Source organism: Pleurodeles waltl, chromosome 7, assembly GCF_031143425.1.
Source record: "Pleurodeles waltl isolate 20211129_DDA chromosome 7, aPleWal1.hap1.20221129, whole genome shotgun sequence".
NCBI classification, from domain to species: Eukaryota; Metazoa; Chordata; class Amphibia; order Caudata; family Salamandridae; genus Pleurodeles; species Pleurodeles waltl.
Genome location: NC_090446.1, coordinates 1,354,777,047 through 1,354,800,309, shown reverse-complemented (window position 1 = coordinate 1,354,800,309; position 23,263 = coordinate 1,354,777,047). Strand labels below are relative to the sequence as shown.

At 44.4% G+C, this 23,263-nt stretch overlaps 1 protein-coding gene and 1 non-coding gene across 3 annotated transcripts; both read right to left on the bottom strand.

Annotated features, from left to right (window-relative positions):
• Positions 1-18,016: 18,016 nt before the first annotated feature.
• On the bottom strand, positions 18,017-18,149 carry LOC138247552 (small nucleolar RNA SNORA84). Its single transcript, XR_011194572.1, has one exon. It is a non-coding gene; the product is annotated as a small nucleolar RNA SNORA84 (small nucleolar RNA).
• Positions 18,150-19,008: 859 nt separating this feature from the next.
• Positions 19,009-23,238, bottom strand: RPS9 (ribosomal protein S9). 2 transcript variants are annotated; one of them, XR_011194259.1, is made up of 5 exons: positions 23,089-23,238; positions 22,806-22,928; positions 21,793-21,979; positions 21,209-21,449; positions 19,050-19,260 (listed from the first exon to the last, which is right to left on the bottom strand). XR_011194259.1 is itself a non-coding variant. In XM_069200785.1 (4 exons), the coding sequence occupies exons 1-4, from the start codon at positions 23,183-23,185 to the stop codon at positions 19,083-19,085; spliced, it is 585 nt and encodes a 194-aa protein (XP_069056886.1). In that variant the 5' UTR covers positions 23,186-23,238; the 3' UTR covers positions 19,009-19,082. The 2 variants fall into 2 exon arrangements, 1 of the variants encoding a protein (XP_069056886.1); XM_069200785.1 differs by lacking the exon at positions 21,209-21,449 and having other exon boundaries at positions 19,009-19,260.
• Positions 23,239-23,263: the final 25 nt, after the last annotated feature.

Below are 23,263 nucleotides of genomic sequence, written 5' to 3'. Positions count from 1 at the left end.
CAGTGCAAGGGGATTCAGTGCACGCTGCTTATGACTGGTTTGGCATTAGGGTGTGCGCAGGAAAGGAGACTGACTGGTGGAGGTCTGTTCAAAGCAAACTTCTTGAAATGTGCTTCTCAGCCGGACTGGGCGTGGCGCCAAAAGCCTGCAAACAGTGTCCATCTCTGGAATCTGGTGCGAGGCTCAGTGCCTAACTCTTGAATAGCTCGGGGACTGGCTTGTGCTCGGAGGGCCTCCATCCTAATGGCAGTTTCTTAATAGTCATCATAACACATACAGAGTCAGGGAGACTTAAATCAAACAAACCTGAAGGAATCGACCCATACTATCTCCCTATGTATAGAACCAATAACACAAAAAGTATGGGGTTCACTTATAATGAGGAGCTGCACCCAGGGGAAATTTCCTGGTGCATGGGTGCTGTGAAGTGATGATGGGGGGGTGTTCCCTTTACGGACTAGGTGGTCTATCACACTATATAGTGTCATGCTTCATCATTTGACCACCTAGCCCCACCCAGGTAGGACAATGCCACCTGGGTGGACTCAACCTCACCGTTAAAAGAACGGGAGGGAGTGCATACATTTTTTACTTTCTGGAAATTATGGGATCCAGCTGAACTCGGGAAAATATAACAACACCTAGGCAGTTACCTGTGTGAAAAGTACACTTTTAATAATGGTGTCTGCTGGTGTGTTTAAAAACTGGGATGGGACACCTCTGTAAGTGTAAACACTCACTGGGTCACCTATCTAAAAATAAATGGCCAACATGTTTCTGCCCTATACAATGAGCCAAGGAAGGTCTAGGGGTATTCTTCAGGGCCTAGGATCCCTTAAAGTCATGCATTACATAGAAAAACGTCCTACACTCAGTAAGAGTGTGGGTAAAATATTGTGAGAATTGATGCGGCCTACCTGAAGCGAGGAACTACCTAGCGTAGGCCTAAGGGAAACAGAAACAAAATTAACGCTCCTCATTATAAGTGAACCCCATACTTTTTTGTGTTATTAGTTTAATAGTCCACATTTAATAGCCTAGTTTCATAAAACCAATTATGTGCTAACACAGTACTATAGTTCATGCATACCTGTAAAAATTTATTTAATAACAGGCATTTAACACAGTAAATTGCGGGCCAACAATAATGAAAATGTCACTTACCCAGTGTACATCTGTTCGTGGCATCAGTCGCAGTAGATTCGCATGTTCTGCAATAGCTCGCCATCTGGTGTTGGGCCGGAGTGTTACAAGTTGTTTTTCTTCGAAGAAGTCTTTCGAGTCACGGGACCGAGTGACTCCTCCTTTTGTCTCCATTGCGCATGGGCGTCGACTCCATCCTCGATTGTTTTTCCCCGCAGAGGGTGAGGTAGGAGTTGAATTGTAGTAATAGTGCCCATGCAATGGAGTGACTAAGTATGCACTTATTTAAGGTTGAGATGATACATATATAAATAATTGAAGGTAACTTCCAAACTGCTACAGGCTCCCGGGGAGGCGGGTGGGCACATGCGAATCTACTGCGACTGATGCCACGAACAGATGTACACTGGGTAAGTGACATTTTCAGTTCGATGGCATCTGTCGCTGTAGATACGCATGTTCTGCAATAGACTAGTAAGCAGTTATTTCCCCAAAAGCGGTGGATCAGCCTGTAGGAGTGGAAGTAGTCTGAAATAATGTCCTTAATACAGCTTGACCTACTGTGGCTTGTTGTGCGGATAACACGTCTACACAGTAGTGCTTGGTGAATGTGTGAGGCGTAGACCATGTGGCTGCCTTACATATTTCTTGCATTGGGATGTTTCCTAGAAAGGCCATGGTAGCACCTTTCTTTCTGGTTGAGTGTGCCCTTGGTGTAATGGGCAGCTGTCGTTTAGCTTTAAGGTAGCAGATTTGGATGCATTTAACTATCCATCTGGCTATACCTTGTTTTGAAATTGGGTTTCCTGCATGAGGTTTTTGAAATGCAATAAAGAGTTGTTTAGTCTTTCTGATGTTCTTTGTTCTGTCAATGTAATACATTAATGCTCTTTTGACATCTAATGTATGTAGTGCCCTTTCAGCTACGGTATCTGGCTGTGGAAAGAACACCGGAAGTTCCACTGTTTGATTTAGATGGAACGGTGAAATAACCTTTGGCAAAAATTTAGGATTGGTCCTTAGGACGACTTTATTTTTGTGTAGTTGTATAAAAGGTTCCTGTATAGTAAACGCCTGAATCTCGCTTACTCTTCTCAGGGAAGTAATGGCGATGAGAAATGCCACCTTCCAGGTTAGGAACTGTATGTCGCAGGAGTGCATGGGTTCAAAAGGTGGACCCATAAGTCTAGTTAGGACAACATTTAGGTTCCATGAAGGAACAGGTAGTGTTCTTGGTGGTATAATTCTCCTAAGGCCCTCCATGAATGCTTTAATGACTGGTATTTTATATAGGGAAGTTGAATAGGTAGTCTGCAGGTATGCAGATATTGCTGCAAGGTGAATCTTAATGGAAGAGAAAGCTAGGTTAGATTTTTGTAAGTGAAGCAAGTAACCCACTACATGTTCTGGAGTTGTGTGTAATGGTTGTATTTGATTAATATGGCAGTAGCAAACAAACCTCTTCCATTTACTTGCATAGCAGTGCCTGGTGGATGGCCTTCTTGCTTGTTTTATGACTTCCATACATTCTTGGGTAAGTTGTAAGTGCCCGAATTCTAGGATTTCAGGAGCCAGATTGCTAGATTCAGCGATGCTGGATCTGGGTGTCTGATCTTTTGGTTGTGCTGTGTCAACAGATCTGGCCTGTTGGGCAATTTGATGCAGGGTACCACTGATAGGTCTAGCAGCGTTGTGTACCAGGGTTGCCTTGCCCAAGTTGGTGCTATCAATATGAGTTTGAGTTTGCTTTGACTGAGTTTGTTTACCAGGTAGGGAAGGAGAGGGAGAGGAGGAAAAGCGTAAGCAAATATCCCTGACCAGTTCATCCATAGGGCATTGCCTTGGGATTGTTTGTGTGGGTATCTGGATGCGAAGTTTTGGCATTTTGCGTTCTCCCTTGTCGCAAACAAGTCTATCTGAGGTGTTCCCCAGAGTTTGAAATAAGTGTTCAGTATTTGGGGGTGAATTTCCCATTCGTGGACCTGTTGGTGATCTCGAGAGAGATTGTCTGCGAGTTGATTTTGTATCCCTGGTATAAACTGTGCAATTAGGCGAATTTGGTTGTGAATTGCCCAATGCCAAATTTTTTGTGCTAACATGCTTAACTGCGTGGAGTGCGTCCCTCCCTGCTTGTTTAGATAATACATTGTTGTCATGTTGTCTGTTTTGACGAGAATGTATTTGTGAACTATTATTGGTTGGAAAGCTTTTAGTGCTTGAAAAACTGCAAGAAGTTCTAGGTGATTGATATGCAGTTTTGTTTGATGTACGTTCCATTGTCCTTGTATGCTGTGTTGATCGAGGTGTGCTCCCCACCCTGTCATGGAAGCATCTGTTGTTATTACGTATTGTGGCACTGGGTCTTGAAAAGGCCGCCCCTTGTTTAAATTTATGTTGTTCCACCACAGAAGCGAGAGGTAAGTTTGGCGGTCTATTAACACCAGATCTAGAAGGTGACCCTGTGCTTGAGACCACTGTGATGCTAGGCATTGTTGTAAGGGCCTCATGTGCAGTCTTGCGTTTGGGACAATGGCTATGCATGATGACATCATGCCTAGGAGTTGTAATACCATCTTTGCTTGTATCTTTTGTGTTGGATACATGCGTTGTATGATGGTGTTGAAATTTTGAATTCTTTGTGGACTTGGAGTGGCTACTCCTTTTGATGTGTCTATTATGGCTCCCAGGTATTGTTGTACCTTGCGTGGCCGAATCTTGGATTTTGTGAAATTGACGGTGAACCCTAGTTTGAAGAGGGTTTGTATGATATGATTTGTGTGATTTGAGCACTCTATTAACGAATGGGCCTTGATTAGCCAGTCGTCTAGATATGGGAACACATGTATTTGCTGCCTTCTGATGTGTGCAGCGACTACCGCTAGACATTTGGTAAAGACTCTTGGTGCGGTTGTTAATCCGAAAGGCAGTACCTTGAATTGGTAATGTATTCCTTTGAATACAAACCTTAGGTATTTCCTGTGCGATGGGTGAATTGGTATATGGAAATAAGCATCCTTGAGGTCTAAAGTTGCCATGTAGTCGTGCAGCTTTAGCAATGGCAATACTTCTTGTAGTGTGACCATGTGGAAGTGGTCTGATTTGATGAAAGTGTTGACTACTCTGAGGTCTAGGATTGGTCTCAGTGTTTTGTCCTTCTTTGGTATCAGAAAGTACAGTGAGTAAACTCCTGTGTTTATTTGTGTGTTTGGCACTAATTCGATTGCATTCTTTTGCAATAGTGCCTGCACTTCTATCTCTAGGAGATTGGAATGGTGTGTTGTTAAATTTTGTGCTTTTGGTGGTATGTTTGGAGGGAACTGTAGAAATTCTATGCAGTAACCATGTTGGATAATTGCTAGAACCCAAGTGTCTGTAGTGATTTTCTCCCATGCTCTGTAATAATGACCTATTCGTCCCCCCACTGGTGTTGTGTGGAGGGGGTGAGTGACATGTGAGTCACTGTTTAGTAGTAGGGGTTTTGGGGCTTTGGAATCTTCCTCTATTTCTAGGGAATTGCCCTCCTCTATATTGTCCCCGAAAACCTCCTCTATACTGTCCTTGGTAACTGGACGGTGTGGCTTGTGAGGTGCTGGCTTGTGTGCTTTGACCCCGAAACCCCCCTCGAAAGGGCGTTTTACGGAATGAGCTGTAATTCCCTCTGCTCTGCGGGGAGTAGAGTGCGCCCATGGCTTTGGCAGTGTCCGTATCTTTTTTGAGTTTCTCAATCGCTGTGTCCACTTCTGGACCGAACAGTTCTTTTTCATTAAAAGGCATATTGAGAACTGCTTGTTGAATCTCTGGTTTAAATCCAGACGTTCGGAGCCATGCATGCCTTCTGATAGTTACAGATGTATTAATTGTCCGTGCAGCTGTATTTGCAGCGTCCATGGAGGAGCGGATCTGGTTGTTGGAGATGGCCTGTCCCTCCTCAACCACTTGTTTTGCCCTATTTTGGAAGTCTTTGGGCAGATGTTCAATGAGATGTTGCATCTCGTCCCAGTGGGCTCTGTCATAGCGCGCAAGTAGTGCCTGGGAGTTCGCGATGCGCCACTGGTTTGCAGCTTGTGCTGCGACTCTTTTACCAGCTGCATCAAACTTGCGGCTTTCTTTATCTGGGGGTGGTGCATCTCCAGATGTGTGAGAGTTGGCCCTTTTCCTAGCTGCTCCTACAACAACAGAGTCTGGTGGCAGCTGTGTTGTGATGAAAGCCGGGTCTGTAGGAGGCGGCTTATACTTTTTTTCCACCCTTGGTGTGATTGCCCTACTTTTGACCGGGTCCTTAAATATGTCTTTTGCGTGCCGGAGCATACCAGGGAGCATAGGCAGGCTTTGGTAGGAGCTGTGGGTGGAGGAGAGTGTGTTGAACAGGAAATCATCCTCGACCTGTTCTGAGTGGAGGCTTACGTTGTGAAATTGTGCTGCTCTAGCCACCACCTGAGAGTACGCGGTGCTGTCTTCTGGTGGAGATGGTTTTGTAGGGTATGCCTCTGGGCTGTTATCTGACACTGGGGCGTCGTATAGGTCCCATGCGTCCTGGTCTTGGTCACCCTGGCTCATGGTGGTGTGAGCTGGGGAGTGTGATGGCGTTTGTGCTGGTGAAACGTTAATCACGGGCGGAGGAGAGGGTGGTGGTGTAACTCTTTTCACCACTTTTGGTTGTGGTGCTTGTTCCGTCTGGAACTCCAACCTTTTCTTTCTCCTAATGGGGGGAAGGGTGCTTATTTTTCCTGTCCCCTGCTGAATGAAGATACGCTTTTGCGTATGGTCCGCATCAGTTGCTTGTAGCTCTTCCTCAAACCTATGCTTCTGCATTTGGGAGGTTAGCGAGTGCTCTTCTGTATAAGAGCCTGAAGCTGGGTCGCTTGCAGTTTGTTTCGGCGTCGAAACTGTGTCTGCGTGTTTTTTCGGCTCCGAGGTGACTTTTTTCCTTTTCGGGGCCGAAACCTCTCGGCGTCGATCTGTTTCGGTGCCGCTGTCTCGGCGTCGAGCCGTGTCCACACCGGCATCTCGGTGTCGAGGCTTGTCTCCAGCACTTTCTCGGTCCCGAGAAGGCTGCGTGCCGGTGTCTCGACCGGAGTCGGACGATCTCGGCACTGTTTGGGCCTTTTTCGGTGCCGACGGTCGGTCACCGATTTTATGGGTTGAGCCATGGCCTGGTGGCAGTGGCGTCCCCTGGGCCTTGTAAATGTTTCTTTGTGTGGTTTTCGACGTCTTACTCACGGTTTGTGTATCGTCGAATCCTTCGGAGTCTGAGTCTTGGATCGAGAAGGTACCTTCCTCTTCCTGTTCCTCGAACTCCCGTCGGGCTGTCGGTGCGGACGCCATTTGAAGTCTTCTGGCTCGACGGTCTCGGAGTGTTTTTCGGGACCGGAACGCACGACAGGCCTCGCAGGTGTCTTCGCTGTGCTCAGGTGACAGGCACAGGTTGCAGACCAAGTGTTGGTCTGTGTAGGGGTATTTATTGTGGCATTTGGGGCAGAAACGGAACGGGGTCCGTTCCATCGGCGTTCTTCAGCACGCGGTCGGGCCGACCAGGCCCCGACGGAGGATCGAAAAATTACCCCGAAGGGCACCGGAGCTCTTCGATCTTCGATGCGGTGTTGAATGTAAGTATGCCGATCCCGAACGCAACAATACCGACGAAAATCTTCCGAAATTAACTATTTTTTCTGTTCCGAAACTCGGAGCGACAGGAACACGTCCGAACCCGATGGCGGAAAAAAAACAATCGAGGATGGAGTCGACGCCCATGCGCAATGGAGACAAAAGGAGGAGTCACTCGGTCCCGTGACTCGAAAGACTTCTTCGAAGAAAAACAACTTGTAACACTCCGGCCCAACACCAGATGGCGAGCTATTGCAGAACATGCGTATCTACAGCGACAGATGCCATCGAACATAGTATTTCTGGTGCATGTGTGAAGGGTGATTAATCGATATTGCCAGGACACAAGGCACTAGGGAAAACAAGTGAAACATTTTGTTGCATGGATTTCATCAGGGTTTGCTACTTAACTAATCATTCAGTGGCAATGGGAGTGGCAGCGGTGTATATTTTAAGTAAATTAAGCCTTTTTGCGATGCTCTTCCATTGGCTGGAGGTACGGCTGCAATCACAACATATAGATTTGCCAAACTGAATATTACAGCAATCTCACGGAACTGCTTTAAACACATATGCAGACTAGTAAATGAATAGGGAGAACCGAATTAATGCAACAAGCATCATGCACATTTATGATAGTTATCTCAAATAATTGGGAGACAGAATAACCTACTTTAGTACTGATGTGACTAGTTTTTTTTTTACCGACTTTTGTACAGGCTCAACACCTCAGTCGGGACATCAGCAAAATAGAGTTAACATCTTCACCCTTCAATAGAAGTAAAGTGCAGAGCCGGCTGCAAAGAGCTAACACTGGTCTTTTTGCATTTTCTTATGTGAGCGCCAACGTGACAGTCATGCAGCACATGTGCTTGAAGAAGACATGCAGATAGCTTTCCCGCTCCCAGCACTTCCAAGGGATCTCCTCATCCACCCATCTCCGCCGCTTGCCACAGGGTCAGCACTTCTAAAGGGCAATGGGGAGGTTGCAGCCTCAGATATGAGTGTGGTCTGCAGGCAGAAGCCATGTGATGGCCCAGCTCGAGTTGTATTAAAGTGTCCCGGGGGAACCTGAAGCTGAGCCAGGGATCTGTTTCGAGCCTTTATTTGCTTACGGCGGCTAGCCTACCCCCTACCCCTAAAATGCAAGGCAGCAGTGAAGAACACATATTAAGTGGTAATGTATGTTGCCAAATGTTAGCACGTACAATGCTGTTGCTCTGATATCCACACAAGTGTTGCTCAGATCTGGATCTTTTCATGTCTGATGCCCCCTCAATGACGTATAAGATGGCTGGCCATCATTTTGTTTACAAGTTGAGCTCCACTACACAAATACACTCCGTACCACACATTTCCACACAGCACAATTCCACAAGTAACAATGGAAATATAAACAACAAATTTCCACTCCATACCATATATATATCCCCTACACTCCAAACCATAAAAAAGACTGTTATTTACAAACCCAATAGCTCCAACTCTTGCAAATGCGAGACCTATTACATTGCAAATGCTTGTTTTTTTTAGTTACCTCTCAAAGATGGATCAGTAGCTACAAAGGAAAAAAGTTCAAGAGGGGTGCAGAAGCAAAGAAGGGGCATGTGGGGCACAAAATCAACACAGGGTACAGAAACAACATGGACGGGGCAGAGAAGCAAGACAGAGCAACATGTAGACTGAGTGAGCACAGCAGGCATATGACAAGACAAGGCACCACTGTGATGGCCGGGAAGCAACATGGGGAACAGATAATACAGGAGGGCCAGAGAAAGGGGAAAGACACAGCAATAAAGAGACCATGGGGTGGCGGGGCAGAGAACGACTCAGCAAGACAGACCAACACAGACTCTGAGAAGTGCATTTTTATCTACAGGTATCACAGGTCAAATTGGAGAAAACCTAATAAACAGTGGAGGTAGGTGACATTAGGGAACAAAATAATGTTAGTCATCCATTAATTTAATGTAATGCCGAGGCGGAATACAGCAGGTAAGTGCTTCTCCCTAATCAGTGGTGGGGGGAGAAAGAGAGTTGGTGATGCCTCCCCAGATATCAGGAAGGCATTGTTGCAAAGGGGAAAGTATCCTCTTACCAACAATGCCTTCCTTGCACCGTTTCCTCACCGTGGATCGCGGCACAGCCCAGGAAACAGCACTGGGGAATCTCATGCAAACTGCCTGCCCCCTCACCCTGATGGCACATAGTTAAAAAAAAAAAAAAAAGTGCAATCAACAATCCCCCTCCAGGGTGAAATGTAAAAAAAAAAACCCTGAAGAAATTGACTGTGGGCCTTTTTATGAGTGTGTGGATTCCCTGAAACCATTATATATATATATATATATATATATATACACACACATACATACACACACACACACACATACACACATATATACACACACATATACACTATCCTGAGATAAGTAAGACAGGCACTCCCAGAGAGAGTGAGATTATACCATTTATTTAATCCTCAACAGTCCACCGTTGGATGTTTGGAAGGCCCACATCTGTGTCATTTGGAGAGGAAGTGTGAATGCAATGAAGTTTGTGGATTGTATTAATGAGAACGACTTGAATTTAAAATTTTCCAGTAACATCAATAAATATGAAATGTAATTGTTGGATGTCAAGGTTACAATTGAGAAAGGCAGGTTGGAGACAACAGTACATAGAAATCCCACTGCAGGAAATAGTATTGTACATGCGGACAGTTTTCACCCCAAATCATTAAATGAAAGTATCTCTTATGGAGAACTACTAAGAGCAAAGACAATTTGCAGTACAGAGTGGTTTTGCAGCAGTTAAAAAAGATATAAGATTGAGAGCGAGAGACTATACTGAAATAACATTGGCTAATGCAAGTAGAAAGGTAGACAGTCACTCAAGACAAAGTATACTTTTTAAGACAACAGAAAAAATCATGGGGCAGCAACAACAGAGATTTATAACCACATGCAATAAGGCACATTTACAGATAAGAACAATATTAAAGAAACATTGGCATTTGTTAAAAAGTGATCCCTATATAGGGGGAAGAAATAAGAAAACATCAGCAGATTACGTACCATACAGGTAAATCTATGTGGGACGTATTAGTGAAAAGTAACATTAGACAGAGAGAAAACAGTAGAATCTGGCTCAACCCAAGGAACCTTTTTCCCCCAAATGCATGAGATGTAAGGCATGCAGAAATGTCAAAAACATTAGGACTGTGATGGTGGGCGGTAGAATGGTTCACAGAATTAAAGGGCACTGATTGTAAAAGTGAATATGTTGTATAAATTTTGAGATGTAGTTGTCTCAAAATGTATGTAGGGAGTACAAAGCTACAAGTTCACAAACTTATTCTACAACATCTCTGAGAAGTTCAAAACGAAGATGATACCTATCCAGTAGCATGTCACATTCACGAGGTACATGCTGGGAAACCAGATGATTTCAAATATAGCGTGATTGATGGGATACCGAAAGGCATTAGGGGAGGTGACAAAGGCAAGTATATATCTAGACTCCAGAATCCTTCATTTCTTTTCTCTAATACTAAAGAACCGAAAGGGTTGAACAGCAGTGAGGAATTATATATCCATTTGAGATGATGTGATTATTATTCTATGGCTTAAATTTTATAATGTTTGGAAAAAATGGATATTGATGTACGTTTTTAATTCTTTTTTATTACAGAGCTGGCGTGTGAAAGGAAAGGAGTTATATATTTGTACACCGGGTGAGAGGTGGGATTTTATATAATCCCCACTTGGGAAGTTGGTTTGGAGCCATATGTATTTAGAATGTGTGGTTTGTAAAATTGTCCTAGCCGAAATGGGAGGAGTCCCTCGATCTTGTGACTCGAAAAGACTTCTTCGAAGAAAAACAACTTGTAACACTCCGAGCCCAACACTAGATGGCGGGATATGCACAGCATGTGTATCTGCAGCTACACATGCCATCGAACAAATTAATATAATGCGGAAAGCCAATCAATGCAGGCACATTGCATGTATTCCATCGTTGTGATATGTTGAGTTTTCACATTTGCAACAAGTTAATTGTATATCTATCCACCTCGTTTTTTAATAGTTAGGAAGATTTACACAAGTACAATTAAACATACCAGTGTAACGCGGAAAGTTTGTCAAGGAAGGTTTAGATATAATGTGTGTCAACTTTGTAACAATACATTCGAAATTTTAAAAATTATTCATTGTTGAAAATGTTGTGTGGCAATGTGATCATGTGACTATATAAATGGCAAGCAAACATGGTGGAGAACAGGTTGACAAAGGAAGTAGCATGCCAAAACACATTTGTTTTCCAGTACTGGATTAAATAAATGGTATAATCTCACTCGCTCTTGTAGTGCCTGTCTCCCTTACAGCAGGATAGTGTTTATTCACAGACGCGGTGGCGCAAGTCATCGTACAGGCACCACTGGCAGTCAGGTGCAGCGAGGCAATGCCGACCAAGTGACATAAATATATATATATATATTAGTGATACCTCTCCATATATATATATATTTAAATATATACACAGAGAGATAATATAGAGATCTAAAATATAGATATTAAAAAAAACACTTTGAAATTCACTGAAAAAAAAAAAGGTTAAGAGAAGTTATATTTAGCTTCTGAGCTTACACACACAAAACCAATTCAACTGGTTATCAAGTAACTATAATTCATGCCCCAAGGTGAGTAAATCGTGCCCCCAGGACCTGGCCCACCAGGAGGAACTAAACAGTAAACAAGTCAAGGAGACCGTGCCTTTTTAAATAAAAATAAAAACAATCACTGAGATTTGTGGAGCCTCAGTGAATTTCATAGCAAAAATGTATATAAAAAAATATATTAATGATTTTGTCCCTGCGAGGTACGCCAGCACCAGGCCTCCGGGTCAGGGTATTTCTATACTGATCTCTTTCCTTTTTCACAATTTTTTTGTGGGGGGAACTCGGCTGAGTCTGAACCCCAAAATGGCTGCCAACACTTCCTGGTTGGAGTGCTGGCCGCCAATCCAATATCAGCACAGGGACTGTAGGATCCGTAAAGAACTCACGTCCCTAGATATACAAATTTATTTTTCCAAAACTACTGATCGGATTCATACCAAATCACAAAAAGGGCTCTTCCCGGACTAAGAGATACCTTTCTGCCAAATTTGGTGTAATTCCGCCCAGTGGCTCGGGCTGTAGTCTTTATCGAAGTCCCTATGGGAAATAGTATGGGGGAAAACACGTGTTGGGACCTCCCTCTTTGTCGCAGATCACCCCAAAACTTTAAACACAGAAGTTTAACTGACTGTTGTACTAATTTTGAAAAAAGTGTGAAGATTTGTCAAACAGAATCAATGTAATTGGCAAAACAGAGATGAGGGCAACTTTTGCTGGGTGGAAGTGAAGGAATCAAAGAAGGTGGTCATGCAGGGGCCCAAAAATTATGGTCACAGTGGTAGCCACCAGCACTAAAGGCTGTGATGACATATGAAGCAAGATGAAGTAAGTCTTTTTAGTCTTTGGAGAACCTGGATTTTTAGGTAAAGAGACTGTTGTTATTTACTGTTACACACACACCAACATTTAGATCACCAACTCTGCCTTCTAGGTTGGACACTGTTTTAGGACTGTTCTATGCAGTATCAGAGATGGAGTCTCTTGGTTGACTGCAGCTCAATCCGTAACTCAGGTTATGAAGGACAAATTTGAGGCAGCGACTGAGACAGCATATCTTTTTGGATGTTGACCTCGATGAGAAAATTGTGCAGCAAACAAGGTTGTGTGTTGAAAAATTTCTGAGGCAGCATGATTTAGGGCCTTGATCGAGAGCACACCAGCAGACTTCCACTTTGCTCGAGAATATTAAGAGATTTTTGGGTCTTACTCTCAAAATGGGGTTTGTGCAGAAACTAACCTTGCAGGCCTACTGGTCTACTCTCTCAGTTCAGCTAATCCTCCCCCCCTCCCCATACAGGAGCAAAGATAGTCTTTTGCTATTGCAGCGCATACTGCATTTCATTGATAATTCTGCTTAGTTGCCCTAAGAGCATCCAGACCGACCAACAGGTTGTTAAAAATTCAGCCGGTCATGGAACATTTGTCAGCCAGGTTTCCAGAGATTTATACTCCTGGAAAGAATAGTCATCGATAAGTCCTTCATTCTGTACAAAGGGCAGCTGCTGTTGAGGCAGTACACTTTGAGCAAAAAAAATTGCTATGTCTTCGTGCTGTGATAGCTCTACTGGCTAGGAATACAGCTGGAGTGTATACAGGGAAGGACTACTAAATCCTGTAGGTTCCCCTCCCACTCTAGGAGTCACAAGAAAGATTGGATGGGTCTTCTCATGCCACTCTTTCACAAAGGTTATAAACCTTTATATGGACAGTTTGTATACAGGAATAGAGCTGTACAAAGCTGGCACTGTGGTCTGAAGCAGTTTGTTGTGGTCACAAAGAATTCCCACAGGAGCCTGTTTGTAATAAGCTCCAGAAAATCCAAAGCACTTTGTTGCATTCTGTCTGCTTTATGTTGTATCATACAAAAGGTAACTACTGGAAAATGTACGGCGTTTCAGTAGACTTTAGGTAAACCTTTCAAATGCAGTGCATGGATACCTACCATCCATCAGCCACTACTTTGCTAGGAAAGCAGCTGCAGAAGTTTAATTCCCTTAATCAATTAAATCATGGACTTTATGGCCTGCTCAACACCTTTATCCGCCGTCAGAACATGGTTTGTTCTGTTCACCAATTGACACGTCCATTATAGTCCCAACACTGCACATACTGGTGGACAGAACTCATGTTCACTACACAAGAACAACCCTAATTGCCCACAAGAACCTGAGTAAGTGTAATAGGTCAAACAAATGTCCCATGGGACTTAATCACCGATAAATCTACTGGCTTTGAAAGTGGGCAAACTCAATTAGTAACTTATACCATAACCAATGTTATTGAAAAGGGGCACAGGACAATATCTTGTGCAATGGTTATTTTTACATCTTTTGTAAAAAAAATATGAAAATCTAACATCAGATATGATACAAGTTAGCAACTGAGTTTTCACACATTTAAAGCAAAAGGGGAAGTGTCTGGGAATGAGTGCCACCGGACATATGTTTGGCTTATTACTTTTGAAAACGTGGGCAGTATTTGCCAGTATGTTTTCCTTAGTTTCAACAGTAGATTATGTTCACTCAGTTCAAGGAATGAGGCCTCAGAAGGCAAACTCCAACACCCTCTACTTGCATCCACTAACTGAAAGGAGTTAGATTTAGCACAGTAAGCACACTGATGGTGCACAAAAACATGTTTTGTTTTTTTAACACTTCAAGTAGTTAAGAGACAGAAGGTATTACTGTAGGTTCCCGTAATTATACAGGATTAGTCAGGACTGCGATGAGGACAGAGACACGAACAGGTAAGATAAGCTTACAGTAGGTGTGTTTTCACATGGAAACTGCATAGGTAAAAGCCAGATAGTACAAATACACACGCATTGACTTGATCTTCCCAGATGGATTCAAACCCATTGGCACTTCACTCACAGATATTGAATTATTAAGGCACATACAGGCAAATTCTTAACCTGCTTCCCATGTTCATCCTGCGTCAGAAATTAAATGCGCAGTCTGGTAAGTGCATTATAGTCATAGCACTGCACATAACCGTGGATGGGACATATGCTAAGTTCTCAGACTACCATGCATGTCAAAATGCAGTTCTACATAGTTTATGAAATTCTCTTCAGGAAACTTTAGCAGTACTTCCCAGCATATTTGCCTTAGTTTCAAAGGTAGAGATGTCCGCTCAGTTTAAGGAATGTGGGCCTTGGAAAGCAGTTTGATGGTCCCCCAACTTGCATCCACAAACTGGATGGAGCTGGATTTAGCACAGTGCACTAAACGTGCATGAAAAAAAAATGTCTTCCTGAGGGGAACAGCCTAAACTACAAGGGCTCATCCATGCGTGCCCTTTGTCCGCAAGCTAACACTTGCCTGAACCAAGCCTATGTCTAAATCACACATTGTATCGTTCAGGCAACAGTCTAGCTGTGCAGATGGGCAGGCAATAAAGGCTCAGGAGAGGTAAGTGGGGCTGGGGGTGTTTTTAGAGGTGGGGTCATTTTTTGATTTAGGGAGAGGGGTAGTTTGAGGTTGTTTTAGGGGTGGGTGGTTTCTGGGCTAAGGACAGGGGGTCAGGGTACTGTTTGCAATTTAGGGCTTGGAGAGGTGAGGGAGATCAAGAGTAGATTTAGGCCTCAGTCGCAGGGTGGCTGTTAAGAGCAGGGGCAGAATGCATGAGCATGGGTGGTGATTCAGCAATCAGGGTAGTAGGGGGAGGTTGCTTTCAGGGGTGCATGGTGGCTTTAAGGCTCGGGTTGGGTAGTTTGAGGAATTTAGGGCTCGAGGGAGTCACGTTAGTTTGGGGGAGGGAAGGTTGTTGATAGGGGTATGTGGGTGGTATTAGGGCTCAGGTCATTTTGGGAATTTAGGGTTCCGGGCAGTTTTGTGGATTTAAGCCTCAGGGAAAAGAGTCCAGTAGTTTGGTCAAGGGAGGGACTTTACCACACTATTGTTTACAACATATGCTTATACAACAAAATTAAAGGTATGCGTAATCAAGACAAAGTCATGATTCTGATTACCTCCATATGTGCTTGGTTGTGTCATACAACCCTTCCTGAGCGATAGCGATATGTATGTGTGTTTCACTCATTTATGGGGATGACAAAACCCACCAGTGTATGAGGTGGATCAACAAAGTAAAAAAAATAGTACCAGATTTGTATCTGTGGCAGTTTGACAGCATAACTTTTTTATTTTTATTATGGGCAGATGTGGATTTTGGGCCCTAGCTCAGCTGGCACCTAGGCAAACCAGCACATTTTTGAAAACTAGACAATGAGGGGAGCCCAGGGCCACAACTTATGTGGCTCTCACCAGGTAATTACCCGGAAGCCCTGCAAACATCACATTCTGGTAAGAATCATGCATTTCCATCACATATGTGACAGAAAGACATGGGTTTCCTACCAACCTGAGTTCCCACACGTCTAGATAAGAACAGCATCCCACTTGTTTGGATGGCCCAAGGAAAAAGTACACAAAAGGCCCTATATCACTATGTTGCGAGATATGTAGTAGGGGTAGGTGTAGTGCTTTGGGCTGTGCCTGAGCGCCAGCCATGCAAACTTAGACTTTTTTGAAAACTAGACAACCACGGGGAGTCTGGCCTGGTGTGCCTTGCGTGGATCCCACAATGTTTTCTAACCCATAATGCTGTCCAAATCTCAAACTGTGACTGAAACCACATGTACCTTCCATTTCTGTAATGAAAGCTAAGGAATCCACAAAGGTCCTACCACTTTACCCCAGGATCCGGGTAGCAGCTATAAGAACACACTTGGAAGTGTTCAAAGTACTGCCAGGTTTTTTTTTGGGGGGGGGGGGGGGGGGGGGGGGGGGGAGGAATACATTTACATCCAGACTCAGTACAGAGGGGTTGATGCACAAAAGCATTTATGAGTATGTGAAGTACAGGGTTTACTCTTACAAGCCTTTGCGAATTGGCCCCAAAATGGCCAACTTCCAATTCACCCAAGTGCACAAGCCTTCCTGTTTAACTTTTATATGAACATTTTAGGTGTTTTGGGAACAGAAAAACATCTAAATAGTACCTAAAGGGATAGCGTATGTACTCCAAAATACATTGAAGAGACCTCAATGTCTTCAAAACTGTCAATAGTACTAATCTGCCGAAGAAGGTGGTACAGCCCGTCAATGTGGCGCCAGAAACGTGTTGAAGGACGAACTGGGTTATTCAATCAAGCTTGGGACAAGCATTTAAAAATTGAAATACGTGCAGAAATTAACTACTCTGAAACCCATTGCAGTTCATGTATATTGAAATAAACAAACGCCACACTCCTGTTTGACAGAAGTGCTATTCTGTCAGAAAAAGCAAGCAGTTGTCCGTTTCAGATAGCAGAGATATGCCTTGCCAAGCGGAAACACCAGGCAGCGGGAGAACATGGAGCCAAATTAAAAAAAAAATGATGAATGATGACTCAAAACACGAGAACATATGACACTCAGCTGAAGGCTGCATTCAAAGATAATCCGTACAGTAGCAGTTCTGTGCAGGATGAAAGACAGGGAAACAATCCGGGGGCAGGTTTCCATTAGAACCTAGCACAAGAACAGTCCACCCAAGCAGGTACTTGGGCAAGAAACTGAAGATCAAACAATGTTGCATAAGCACGACTCGCAGCAACCTACGGTCTTTGGGAATAGCAGACTTATTGCCTTACACAACATCGGAAACACGTAAGGTGGAAAACCTCAAGACATGAACGCACCATGCAAGAACAATGTGCACTGAAAGTAGATTTGTACAGACCCTAAGGGGGTTGTGGGAAGAAAATCGGCCAAAGGCGAGTCGCCGATGGGCGAATCACAACCAAGGCCATGCGTTGCCAAAGCACCAAAATGCCAGATCACTGGTGAACACTGCACTTCATAATTACCCAATACAAATTCAGGACGAAACTAACCAGGTTAGCGCCAAGTAGCAGTGAAATCCATTCTAGCCTAATAACTGGGTGGCAGTAGAACCTTACAGAGTGACACTTTCTCGGAAAGAAAAGGGGGTGGTACCAACTTATAGCATAAACAACCCTACCACGCCTCACTCCTACCAACCAAGACTAACGTGCGAGAAAAACTGGCAACAAGACAACTCATTAACTTTCTATATAGCCCAATACGCCACAGAAACTGAACGGGCAGAGGCATCAAAACAGGTCACTGTACTGAATGAAATCAGGACCCTTCCATCTCGTGCGATGCTTTGGCCGATAGCATGATATAGTTTTTAAACAAGTCAGTCACTGACTCAATGGACATGGTTATAAGTATTCTAAGGGCACTGAGACCCTATCACTCCCCACAATTACATGTGGAGCTCTGCAGGAATCGCTTTACTCCAGTGCTTAACATTTACATCTGGGCACTAAGCAGTCAGACCATAAACATTTTACGCACACCAGTGAGGCTCAACAGTGTGGCAGGGAGCCACCAATAGATGGGGCACAACTCCATATAGGTCCGAAAGTTGTGAAAATGTTTAGTGGCCACAAGCAGGCTTCCTTGGACAGGCAAATGAAAGACCCATTGGCATGCCAGTGTGCGACCTTACACCAGTAATAACGCGTCAAGACTAAACCACGTACAATAGTCGTCATTAAGAAATCGCGTTACTGAGGAGTGTAACTGTGACCGGGCTATGGAGGCTGCTGAATAATGACAGACACCATGCAAAAAATCACAGCATTACTGTTGGCCCATTTTATAAACTGAAGTGCTGCACAAATAACAGTCTTCAGAAACCACTGGGCACGTTACGAATACCGCAGCTCGTATACATGTCATACTTAAAATATCAACGCAACTCCTAGTTATCTCCAACGGTGTACAGACTGAAGGGAGCGAGGAGTGTCGAGTGGAAGAGGACACGCAGAGGGAGAGGGTGTGCCCAATAGCCAGGTATGAGCTTTGTCGGGAGCCACTGGGTGCACAGCGCGGGCGTGAAGCAAGTACAGCAAGAGGTGTATGTATGGTAGCGTGCATTTAGTGAGGAGGTGGAGGGCGCCCTACCCTGCGCATCGTGTGTAGCATATCTTCCACGCCACTTGGCAAACCAAAGGGGGGAAAAAAACACCAGATTCGTACCTTTACGTCAGTAAGGCAAATAGGACTACAAACTCACTGGACATAAAATCGAAAGGTAAGCTGTGACTTTTTCGCACGTGCCAACCCACAATCCGGTTTTCCGGTCTGGTGTTAGCCAATACCTTTTCACTTTACTAGAATTATACATCCTTCTTATAGGTGCGTTGTGGCTTAGGTCTGTTGCTGTCACTTATTTTGCTCCTGTCCATTACAGTATGGGGGCAATGGGCGGTCAGTTCTTCAGTCTGACTGTTCTTCCATATGCTGCTCATTCACACAGCGCCAAATACTAGAATGGCAGTATGTTTTTTTTAGGTCAAAGATTTTTGCTTGTAGTCCCTCGTTTTTTCCTCCTCTCCCCAACCGCTGTATAAAACCCAAAACAAGCATTGACAAGTCAAACGACAGGAAATTGAACGCCAGCCAAATTGGCTTGGTGAGCGATTGTTCTACGGTTTACCAGCTAAACTAAAGATCTAAATTCTCGGCCCAAGATGGGCTCCTCGTAAATCAAAACAAGCAAGATTAAGATTCCGAAACCAATTTTATTTGGTTACACTCCTGAATGCCCCCCCCCAAAATCGAGGGGTGTAGTTGGTTTAATCTTCCTCCTCTTCGTCTGCTCCTCCACCACCGCCTTGTCCCTTCTTGGCATTCTTTCGCTTGACACGGCCAGGGCGTCCACCTCCGTACGGCGAGCGCAGAGAGAAGTCGATGTGCTTCTGAGAGTCCAGGCGCACGATGAACGATGGGATGTTCACAACCTGTTTACGGACACTGCAAGGAGACCAGATGAGCATCAGAAATAAGCATACATGGTCCCTGCTCAAAAACCCCCTCATCTCCAACAGAAATAATTATTAAGAAACTCTGCAGGCCAACAAAAGTCAGTGGGAATACATGAGCTGTCCTAGTAACTGACCCTTAACCATTCTACAGAACTCCTTCCAACCAAACACCACGTTACAGGTCACCTTGCTAAAGACACCAAGTATAATGATGCAGCTCCGAATAACGTACAATTCTACCCTGCCAAGTGGGAATCAATTTCTAACGTTTTTGGTGTTGCAATCCTAAAATAGTCAGCTCTTGATCTTCTTGATGCCACCCTTTGAGTAATATTCAAGAGATCTGTAGTGCTACGGGAATCGATCTCCAGCTCACAGGCTACATTTCTTTTGGAAGGCTATGGTTTGAGACAGAACATATGGCATTACCTGCCACCTAATGCTTTTAAGTGCGTGCATTGCTCAGGTCATAGACCCATCTCTCCTACCTTAGCTTTTTTTCCCCTCCTCTATCAGCACATTGCTTCACATTTGTAATCTGTGGCTTTGAGTCTTGCTACCGAGCTCTTCCACCTTACCAGTAATTCTCCACTAAACAAATTAGTTAACTTCCCAATCTGTGCCATCGCCCCCTTGAATCGAAGATTCGTTGTGGTTAATTTGTGTCTTTCCATCCAGCCACACTAGATTTCCTTATGGCACGCCTATGTCTATTTCGTGTACCTACTCAGCCCGGGCAACTGAGATTCTAAGGCCCACATTTATACTTGGTTTGCACTGTATTTTTTACGCTAATTCAGTGCAAACCTAACTCGATATTTATACTTTGGCACTAGACAAATCTAGTGTCAAAGTAATGGATTTTACGTTGTTTTCTGGAAAAGAAAACCTACCATGGGTCAATGAAATGCAAGTTGGGTGTTCCGCCCAGAAAAGGACAATATGGCCTTTGCGCCATTTATCCCCATGCTAAAATCCAGCACAGGGGAATGAGGGCCTTAAAATAGTGGCGCTAAGCTTGCTTAGCGTCAATAATTAACACCTGGGTCTGGGCAGGCGTAAGGGGACCTCTAGGCAGATTTCCATGATCCGAGACCATAGAAATTGCCCACAAGTGCCCTTCCCTGTCCCCAGGGACACCCCCACCCACCTTTACCCACATCAGGGCACCTAAGGATGGGGGGACCCCATCCAAGGTAGATCCGGGTGAGTGTTTATCATTGCTACCAAACACCACTCGGGGGCTCTGAATTGGACCCCCCTGAACGGCGCTGACCCCAATGGCCATGCCAGGCGACATTTGTCCCCTGGGCATGGCTCCTGTCTTTGCAAGACAGGAGCCATGTCCGTTGGGCTCGTGCGCCAAAAAATGGCACTACATTGCCTAGAGGCAATTTCTTTGCCTCTAAATAGTGTAGTGCCATAATTTGATGCACAAGCACCAGTTCCCTTTACACCTCCCCGGACCTGCCAGCGGCCTTTCCAAGGACACTAACAGGGCCTTGGCACCAGCTAGTGCCATTCCATTAATTCGGCGCCAAGCCAGCTCACGGAATGGCGTTGGACAGCTCTATACTTTGATGCAAACCTGCGCTAACGCAGGTTCACGTCAAAAAAGTATAAATCTTCCCCTATTTATTTATTTTTTTTATCATTCAAGCTACCAAATGCCCTTAAGTTCACCGGTGAACCCAGCCACCTCTTAAAGCCCCGCTCAACATTTCAACCCTGACCTGGTTATTCCCGTGCCTCGACCCCGCGGGGCTCTCGCCCTTGCCACGTGAATATATGTGATGTAGTTTACAATACACTACAGAAGGTGCTTCATGAATACCCATTGTTAAAACTTGCCTGGTCTTAAACGCAAGTACCCATGAATGTAAGTTTTTGGGTTCTAAGGTCTGCTACCACTCGCAGCTTAGGGGACAGCTTGTTACCTGTACTGAACGTCGAAAGTGCCCGCCAAGGCGTTGTGATCCGAAGAGGAACGCACAGATCACTTCACAAGGTGTACGGCCAGCGCCGAAGTGACCTTGCAGAATTTGAGCGCCACAATTCCTAGCGCATTCAGTGGGTTTATCTGCTAGAAGCTCCAATCAGCATCACTGGAAGCACAATGCGTCACTGCAGTACAACAGAACCGCTCCAGAACGAGAAACGAGATCTCACTTCCATGTGCTATGTAAAATGCACAAGGCAAAGCTTTAGGTATGAGCCAGGGAGAAAACCACAAAGTGGGCAAATGTGGCTCAAGTTAATCCAACAGTGCAGGACAAAACGAGAAAAACTAATCTAAAAAAAAATACCCCAAGGCCGGGAAAACCCGAATGTCTGAGTTAAAGGCATTCTGCGGGCTTCGTGTAACATATGGAAGGCAGCAGAAGAATGTCACAAAGTCATCAATAAAGCTATGGACAATAAGACACTCGAAAGCCAAAGTTTTAAGCTGAGTTCACACCAGGGCCTACTTTAAAGGAATCAAAAGAGTGAAAAACTAAGTGTTCAAATCATTAACACGTACCGAATGTGACGCTGGCGAATCAGCACACGTGCATGGTGAATTGACTTTGCAAGGCCAAGTTTGAAGACTTGAGTCTGCAGACGTCGTTCCAAGAAATCTTCAATTTTCAGACCCAGGATGTAATCCAGTTTCATCTTGCCTTCATCCAGCACACCGATACGCACGAGCCTTCTCAGCAGGGCGTTACCTGTGGGTGTAAGGAACGTTTATAGAGTGGGGACCCAAAGCTTGCGGAACAAATTCTGAACACTGTCTGAAAGGAAATAGTGAGCATTGTTACATGGCAAACGCCGGCAAAGGAAATAGGCACAAACACGTAAAAGGGAATTCGCAAATACTCAAGTGTTGCTTCACAAATGCTGATTAGGCCCCTCTTTACGGGCTTAGTCAATGGCGAGTAAAAAAAAAAACAGCAATGGGGACTTACTGAATAAGACGCATTGAGGGAAAAAAGCGTGCCGACTGGCCCTACTTTTCGCATATCAAAGTACCTTGCCTATGCAAGCAATTACTGCAAGGCAGAACAACACATCAAAAGCACAGCGATTAATATTCTAGGTATGGACCGAGAGCTCTGAAACCATCTCTAAAGTTTAACTGGGTGCTGTCAATAAGCAGACATAGCACAGGAAAACGAGTTTAATTTTCCGTTTGTATCTGCTTCATAGCCTGGCCGCACAGATGTAGCAAATATCAAGTGTGGCGGCCCGCACCCGAAGGGAGCTTGAGGGGCCGGGGCGGAAACCCAATTTTTAGGCCCTCAAGTAAAAGGGCCAGAATGGGGCGCGCAAACCAATTAATATCCCTCTGCCTATTAACTCATCAGCCGCTCGGAAAAGCGAATACTGTACCAACTAGTGCAGACAAACGAACCCTTCTAAGCACCGATTACTCGTGTTCTATCCCACACAAGCTAACAGTGGCAAATACGTAATCAAGCAAGTTTTAAACAGACACTAAGACTTCCCCAAATCTAGTAAGGCAAGAAAATATGACACTTCCAAGCACTATACCTTCAAAAAGACGCTTGGTATCCTTTTCGTCCAGCGTCAGCAGCTCTCTGGCTGCTTTGCGGATTTTGGCAAGAGTGAATTTCACCCTCCACACCTCACGCTTATTACGAAGACCATATTCACCTAGAACATAGAAAAAATAAAGTAAAATGCTACACATGTAAACGAAAAATAAAGTGACAGTTTAAAAAACGACGCGGTGCATATATAGCAGAACGGCTCATCGGGGTAATTAAAAGGCAAAGCAGCTGATCATTGGAGACTGCATTAAATACCAACCCACCAATAAGCTTTAACTCTTGGTCCAAGCGAGATTTCTCAAATGGACGACGAGGAGTGACATAGGTCTTCCGACACACCCAGCTTCTGGCAACGGGCATCTTGGCTTAAACGCCTACTTTGAAGAAAAAAAAACAAGAAAAAAAAAACGAACTAGTTAACACATTAGCAACACATAC

Excerpts from the sequence above, each read along its gene's own strand:
- RPS9 (XM_069200785.1), bottom strand. The coding sequence starts at position 23,185 with ATGCCCGTTGCCAGAAGCTGGGTGTGTCGGAAGACCTATGTCACTCCT. Across the intron at positions 21,980-22,805 it reads TACCAAGCGTCTTTTTGAAG|GTAACGCCCTGCTGAGAAGG; the intron begins GTATAGTGCTTG and ends TTACACCCACAG. Across the intron at positions 19,261-21,792 it reads ATTCGCCAGCGTCACATTCG|TGTCCGTAAACAGGTTGTGA; the intron begins GTACGTGTTAAT and ends GTCTCCTTGCAG.